The sequence below is a fragment of the Vitis riparia genome, chromosome 11 (genome assembly GCF_004353265.1).
Source record: "Vitis riparia cultivar Riparia Gloire de Montpellier isolate 1030 chromosome 11, EGFV_Vit.rip_1.0, whole genome shotgun sequence".
NCBI lineage: Eukaryota > Viridiplantae > Streptophyta > Magnoliopsida > Vitales > Vitaceae > Vitis > Vitis riparia.
In genome coordinates this window covers 928,723-936,899 of record NC_048441.1, presented here as the reverse complement: position 1 = coordinate 936,899, position 8,177 = coordinate 928,723, and the positions used below count along the sequence as shown (strand labels likewise).

The 8,177-nt window shown below is 34.3% G+C and overlaps 1 protein-coding gene across 1 annotated transcript; it reads right to left on the bottom strand.

Moving 5' to 3' along the window:
- Window positions 1-3,889: 3,889 nt before the first annotated feature.
- Window positions 3,890-6,272, bottom strand: LOC117925551 (zinc finger protein 2). The gene is made up of 2 exons (XM_034844589.1): window positions 6,132-6,272; window positions 3,890-4,911 (listed from the first exon to the last, which is right to left on the bottom strand). Exon 2 carries the CDS (start codon window positions 4,468-4,470, stop codon window positions 4,006-4,008), a length of 465 nt encoding a protein of 154 aa, XP_034700480.1. The 5' UTR covers window positions 4,471-4,911; window positions 6,132-6,272; the 3' UTR covers window positions 3,890-4,005.
- Between the last annotated feature and the right edge of the window lie 1,905 nt (window positions 6,273-8,177).

Sequence of the window (8,177 nt, the reverse complement as noted above, 5' to 3'; positions counted from 1 at the left end):
AAAACCACCTAATCTCCTCTAGTCACAAGTAGCTTAATTCAAACTCAGTGTAGTTTTTACATGAAGAAGGATGTTAGTTCACACGCAACCCATAATGGCAGGATTGAAAACAACACAACAAAGGGGTCATAGCCTTTTGAATTAATCTAGGCTACTAATGATAATGACAGACTTGGTGGGCATGGGTTATAGCCTTCAAGGTAGTGCAGATCTGAAAATTTATTGGCTTAAACCCTGACTAGTGGAGATGGTGTTGGGCCCTTGGGCATTTATTACGTCTGAAATTGCCTAATCCTTGAGCTTTGAAACCTGGCTTAAGTTCTCTCAACTTTGGTACAAAGCATCAAATCAGGAGATGGGTATGGTGATGTGTGGGAGTTTCATGTGGAAGTGAAACATTATCTCAAGGGAGTTAGCACTATGTTTGCCTAGAATGGAGAATTACTTAGTGATGATGGTAAACACCGTATATGTATATGTGTATATATATATATATATATAAAAGCAAACATTTATTCATGGTTGAAATTTGGGGTGCAATTCTCTTTATTTTTCCAAGCCATAATTAAAGTTTGTCCAACCTCTAACCAAACCAATGGTACTTGGCTTTAAATTATTGTGTCACATGCCTCCACATTATTGAGAAAAGTGGTACGTACGGTTGGGAAAATAAAAATTTTATTTCTTTAAATTGGTAAATAAATAAATTTTATTTTATTCCATATTTTAAAAATAATTTTTATTCTTTAAAACAAAAAAATAGGGTTTGTTTGACAATTATTTTTTAGAATAGTTTTTTGTTCTCAAAATTAAAAAAAAAATAATAATAATAATAAGAAAATAGGTTTGACTAAAAAAAAAAATTATGTTTAGGATAATATTTTTAGTTGTTTTTACTTTTTTGAAGGATATTTTAAAAAATAATTATATAAATATACAACATAATTAAAAACAAACTACTAAACATAAAAAAATTATTTTTAAAACATATTTAAAGATATTAAAAACAGGTTAAAAAATAGTGTAAGTCCTCCAACATATTTTTATTCTACAAAATATTAAAGAATTTTTTTTAAAAACTATTTTTAAAAATTATTTTCAAAAACATTTATCAAACAAGGCCTTAGATTTTTTAAAAATAATTTTAATTTTTTTTCTTATTTTTCATAGGGTATTCTAATAATCAAGGAGACAAGATAATGTATAAAAACCATTTAGAGAATAAATTTTACTTCCTTTTTTTGTTTTTTTTAAATTTCACCTTTTTAAAAATATATGGAATAATAAGATTTTCTAAAATTGAGTTCCCAAAAAAAATAATTTATTTCTTTAAATAATAGAAAACTGCGGTCAAGATGATTCTCCAAATCTGATTTTTGAAAACTATAAAATTAAAGAAAAATAAACTGGTTGTACAAATTAACCTTGGACTTATTAATTTCTTATGAGCAAAATGTCTTAGAAACTATTGCAAAATTAAAAATAATTTCAACAATTAAGGAGAAACACATATTAATTAAGGGTCTATTTTGATCAACTTTTGGAAAAAAAAAAAAAAAAAACTCTTCAATCATCAATATTATTCCTTGGAAATTATAATTTATTAATTTCTTCAAAGAAAAATGCAAATAATTAAGCCAAAAAAAAAAACCATCAAATAAAGCTTAAAAGTCCATGCATGGACTTCTCATCATGGGAAACTTTTTGGTACTTTATTTAATTAATATACACTATGGTCTAAAATAGGTAGATCTATAATTTGTAATGAAGTGCATTTTAAAATTAATTAATAAATTCAAAAGCTCTTGCATGAATTGGCTAATAGATCAAACTGTCACGTATTGGAAATGAAGTGAATGGAGAACCCTTAGAGATAAGCTGTTGATAAAGTTGTAGAGTTAGTAAGGACCACAAACCCAATGCTGGCCAACACTGGACCATCACCTTCCATTTTTAAGGACCACAGTAGCAATTACTTTGTCAATATGCCTACTATGAGTATAAGAAACAATTGATAAGATGAATCAAGGAGACAACCAAGACAGTGAAGGTTCTGAGTGAGTACTCCATGGGAAAATCAATTGGAAAAATTTGAAAATTTATCTCAATTTGATTTTTTTTTTCATTAATTAATAGATATATACTATACCCATTAATAAAATTCATATTTATTTTCGACCTTGTAATCTCGGGTTTTTGTATCAAAGTCAAGGTTAATACCTCGACTTAACATGTTCTTTTTTTTTTTCTTTTTTTATCCATAATATCTTGTTCAATTGTTAATTTAGTCCAAAATAAGTTACTAATTTGATACTAATGATTTAGCAAATATGTTTTATCAATTTAGATTAAATCTCAACAACACTCCATGATTTTTATCAAAGACAATTTAGAGGAGTGGTGGTATGGTTGAATATAGAAAAAATAATTTTGACTATAAAATTTAAATATAAATAAGCTCAGAATTAACATACATTAGGAGAAAGAAAATAAATAAAATGATTGCTTTGAAAACATAAAATAAATAAGCAAATAATTAAATAAAAATTGAGGTTTTAAAAGTAAAATCATTTTAAAGATTGTGGCATACATAAGACAAAATTATTTTATAAATTATAATTTTTTATTTTTAAAATATATTATTCCACCTTATTTTGAGTCAATCTTGTGTATAGGATCAATTTTCCTTTCCCATTAATTCTTTGTGATTGGTTCAAAAATAATTTTTGAATAAATTATTTAACTCTGTGAATGAATCAAACAAGAAATTTTATTGGTTCTACCTCAAACTTTTTATGAATGGAATGAAGCTTTTTATCAAAGGATTAGAAAAAAATGGGCCTTCGGATGGAAATGATTTGAAATATATATATATATATATAATTTGTTAAAAATAAATAAATCTCACTAATGTTTTGACTGGAAGCCTCATTCAAAATCAGTCTCTCTAAAAGAATATACTATGGGACATGAAGCTTGTAAAAGAAATTAATAAATGAACTCCTTCAACTAACTGCTTGATTAAGGAGCTGGAAATATTAGTTAAATGCACAAATTTCAATAGAACCTAGAGAGTAAGATGCTAAAGAAAAAAAAGGAATTAATAAAAGCAAAGAAGTAGAAGGACTTGTTCAACTTTGCAACTTTCACTTTATTAAATCATATTCCTTGTGTGCTTCTTCAGCTTTCTCTGTGTCAATATTTCTCATCACATATGTATTGACCACTTTGTTTCATCCAATTTACATTCTATAGGTTCCATCACAGTTGATGACCTGACCCCCCCTTCTCTCTCTCTCTCTCTCTCTCTCTCTCTCTCTCTAAAGTGGAATACAAAAAGTAAAAAAGTGAAGTATGAAATGGTAACATCAATCCATGAAATATCCCAATGCCAAGGGATGAGTGAAAGTGCCTCTTTTTATAGATTAATTGAGAAAATATAATTAAGGCTGACATCGGAGGGTAGAAAGAGGTACACATCCTTAGTGTATGTATGATAATGAGAAGAAGGAAGAAAAATGTAGAAATTAACTACTGAAATCTGAGACTTGGGTCCAACTCTGGTGGAGTACAGTATGTGGTGGACTGTATACAAAACGTGTATGAGGACAAATTTGCTGGAAAATGCTTTAATGGCAACATTTTTGTCTTGCATTTGCCTTTTTAGAGGCTTTTCATTCATGTCCAGCTGATCAGGTTCTGTCTATTACGGATCATTTCTCGTCATTTTTTCTATGTTAGAATTTAGCTCATGATGCTTATGAAGAATTTGATAAAATGTGGCTGGCGAAAATGAAGAGAAAAAGCTAGTAGTACTCATCTGATTCATTTCCCCTTCTTCCTCTGATAATTGATTGACGTTCTCAACCTCAACTGTTTGGAGCAGCTGTTTGAATGAATTCCTTGCAGTTCTATTACTCTTCTCTCCTGATTCAAATACTTTTGATTGAAAAGAAAATCACAAAAATGAAAAATTACAACTGAAACAAGTGGGCCATTAATAGTTCAAAGCCTTAGAGACAAGTCAAGATGGCTGAACTCCTCCTGAACATTCTCAGGTCTAGAATCATAGTTCATCTCTATCCTGGCGCCATAGCTCATATCATTCTGAAACCTACCAGCATGTCCTTGATGCTCAAACCCCACAACGGGTTGTTGAGTACGTCGAAAAAGGCCGGTACCACTGGCGTTGGATCGTTGGTTTGGCCCTCCATGAGGCCTCACAGCTGAGCTTAGCTCTCGGCTTTTCTTGGCCAAAGTCCTTTCAAGCTTGTGAGCATTCTGGTGTCCTCCAAGGGCTTGTGAGCTGTAGAACTTCCTCTGGCAGTAGTTGCAGGAGAAGACTCGAGGCTCAGCTGGACTTAAAGGGGATGAGGATGAAGAAGAAGAATGCTCAAGGACAAGTTCTAGGTTGACTTCAGTGTTAGCTAGACTGAGATGGAGAGAAGTATTGGGTTGAAAATGGTCCATAGTCTGTAGAAGAACTGAAGATCAAGAGATGGGGTTTAGTGAAAGTGAGATAGAAAGAGCAAGATAATATGAAGAGGTAGGTGGGGGAGGAGATAGAGGAGGTTAAATAGAAAGAAAGAGAGCTGTTTGGTGGGAAGGAAGGTGGTAACAAATCAAAGGTAGTCTCTATGGAAGAAAGAGAGATGAGAAGAGAAGAGATTTAAAGTAGGGGGAGAGGTTGAGGTTGTGCTGCATTATATGAGATGATGATGATGATGATGTAGGTGTATACTGTTGCTGCAAACACAGAAAGCAAGAAGAGAGAAAAGGAGATGGACTTGTGAGAGAGATGGAGAGAGACAGATACCTGCAAAGATCAGTGGAGAATCGAAGCGTTGTCGCCTCCATTAATGGCAGCATTCGAACCCCTTGTCGGTTCATGGAGAAATTCCATGGTATTTCCTAAATCCAAACCAAATAAAAAAGAAAAAATTAAGCAGCTCCGTTGTTTTAAAAAACACAACAAAACTGTCTTTACTACCATGTGAATCTACCTATTTTACCCATCTATTCATGGGTCCAATCACACATTGTTTTGATCCTCAACACACACACACACACTCACTTCTCTCTCTCCTCTATCTCATTCACCAGTGAGACACCTAAGGTCTTGCCCTGATCAATTTTCTAATCTAAGTATTAGATGGCCATGAAGATAACCCATCTTGACTAGACTAATTATGCAACTTGAAAACAGACATTTAGCCCATGACGCTTTGAACCTCCACACATTATTTCCAGTGCAAAGAAGAAAAGAAAAATCTCATTTTCACAATTTGGTCTACCACAGTATTGCTTGTATGCTACTCATCATGATCAGTATCCTAGGGTTATTAATCCCATCCTCTATATGCTTATTGCCCAAGTCCCAAAGTCAACATCTCCATGTAGTTTCTGAACTACAAATACCTAATGGGCTGATCACATTTCATAGTCATGGTCAGAGCCAGAAAGGCAAATAAATCAGAAATAGTTCTGGGGAATGCAAAGAACAGATGGTTATTATATAGTCTATATGGGCCCATGTGTTCTTCTCACATATTTTACAATTGTTAAGAGCCATTTACTTATTGAATATAACTGAGACAAGCACATGCAGTTGGGATTTAAAACTATGTAGAAGGGGACAGATTAAATCCACTGTATGCTCCTAAGCTGTTGCTATAATAATTCCTACAAGGAATGGGTTTCCTTCAGTAACACAACAATAGTATTATTATTATGACACGATAATTGTGGGATCATAATCTTGCAGGTCGGCTATAATTGCGGTAACGTCTGTCTGTTAATCGCAGACACAACACATACCAGGAAACTGAGACTGTTGCAAGATGGTTAGTCCAAGATTCCGTTGTATGAACATTAATTCCTTTGTAAAACCATATAATAGCCAAGCAATCAGCAGGATGTCTCCCCCTTGTACTTTAACAAACACCCAGTGCATGAACTAAAAAACCTTGATGCATATAACCTTATGTATCGGTGATTTTCCCTTGTTTTCTTTTCTTTAATTCCATGAGCTAATTGGACACACCCCACTTCAGTATACTTTAAGAAAAAATAAAGGATGCCCACTTGTTGAAATCAAGCAAAAAGGAAGAAGAGAGGAGAGAGGGACTCACATGGATGAGTGGCAGGCTTAGGTAAGGCCAGTGAATAGGGGGGAGCCTCCAATTTTTGGCCTATACATATGTTATTTCCTTAGAAGAAACTGATGAGATGGGAAGGATGGTGGACATGTTTGTGATTTGTCGGATTTTATATACATTTATGGGGTTATGGAGGAGCTCAGGGCGACGATTCTTGCTTCTCGTCACGCCTGACTACACGTGGATAATGACTTTTACTGTGCTCTGGTCATCACCATGGTTGATCATCCACTCTTCCTCTATTACTGATCTTCATCTATATCCACTTCCCCCCTATCCCCATCCCCATCCCCACCTTTTGTTTTCCTCCTTGTTATATGGCTGTACTTAAAGGTATTATAAGCTCCAAAGGATATGTGAACAGTACCTCACTCATCTCCTTAAGTGGCTACCTAGCGTGTATGCCTATCCAGCTTGGCCTCCCCTGATGTTGAAACTCACCTTTGTGTTTTCTTTTCATGTTCCCTTTTGGTGCCATGAGTCCTCAGTAGGGTCCTGCTTCAACCCACTTTACATCCCCACTTTCTGCACTTTTTTGCTTGTCTCAATTTTGGTTCCATTAACAAAGCTTGATGATGATGATGCCCCTTTGCCTATCTGCAAGGCAAGAGAATATGTCGACTTTCTTGGCATTAAATTTCCTAAATGGGGATACCAATTATCAGTATTGTCTACTCTGCAAGTCTCTAGTTCTTGTATCATCCATTTCACCATGCAGTTGCAGGCATGGAATAACCCCATGATCTCTGGACCGCAAATAATTCTTTGCTTTATCATACAGTATTCTGCACTAGGGTCTATAGTACTTGGATCACATTAAGGTTAAGGCAAGGACGAAATGACTGATGGACGGACTATTCAATCAACATAACACTAGAGAATTAATTGAAACAAAATACTTTTCAACCTTTAATTCATTACTTTCTCGATTAGCCAAGTAGATTCATATTGGGACAAGGTTTTTCATACCAGTAAAACCCGATTGTTCGCATATTTATAGGCTAGAGCCTATAATTATACCACCACCTGCTTTAGCAGAGGTTGCTGGATGTCTGAGGCATCTACCTGATTTTGGGGATTGTGAGATAACTGTGAGGTTTGTGTTATGCATTACCCACATCCCCAAATTTAATCTCATCTGCTAGATCAACGGCTGCAGCCAGGCCTCTAACAACTTAATTAACCATGCAAACATGTTGAGGGAACCTTCATTTGTTATTGAGCATTCATTACAAGATCAAAGAAGGTTTTAAGAGCTGAAAGTTGTGTAGAGCAGTTACTGTCAATCTACACGAGGTTAAAGGGTTGGTGGCAAAAGCACTGATAACTTCAAAAAGGGTTTGTAAGTTGGGCCATTGATTGTTAGATAGGGACTTAGATTGTGAAGAAATGGTTGGTTAATTTGCAAAGTTGAGGTAATGGACTTGGGTGTTTCTTAAGCGGTCCATGTGGCACTTGGTACCTTCAAGATGCTAGAAATGTGCGAAGGAAGGCAATGTAAACTCTTTTATTGTACGAATGTGCTTTATTAAGACTTGATGGCCCTTAAATGCTTGGTTTGGGAAAGCTAACTTAACAACTTCAAGTATCTTGAATTATCCAAGCACCGCACAGATAGTTAAGGAAATGCACCAGAATGTGACATTAAGCTGTTTCTTTAAATTTGCACATGAACTCCATCAACTTGGCTCATGGTTTTGGTGTTTTAGTTGGAGAAATTAGTGAGGGATCAAAGTTGGACTGCAAAGTTAGAAGAACGTCAATCCCCTAGACAGCAATTCTCATCTCATTTGGAGCGTAATTTAAGTATATTTATATAGATGAATAGAGAGATATATGAAACCCTCTGTGGGACAACTTCTCAAACCGTAAAAGCAGTGTTGTACTTGTAATTGAAGGATCAAGCCCAACTCTCCATGATATTTGAATAGACTTTCCAACATACATGTACCTTTTCCAATGTGATTTATCAATTTTTTTTTTTTAATGATAATAACCACACTTTTTCTCAAACATGTA

What these genes read in the sequence shown, in the direction of transcription:
- LOC117925551 (XM_034844589.1), bottom strand. Translation starts at nt 4,470, where the DNA reads ATGGACCATTTTCAACCCAATACTTCTCTCCATCTCAGTCTAGCTAAC.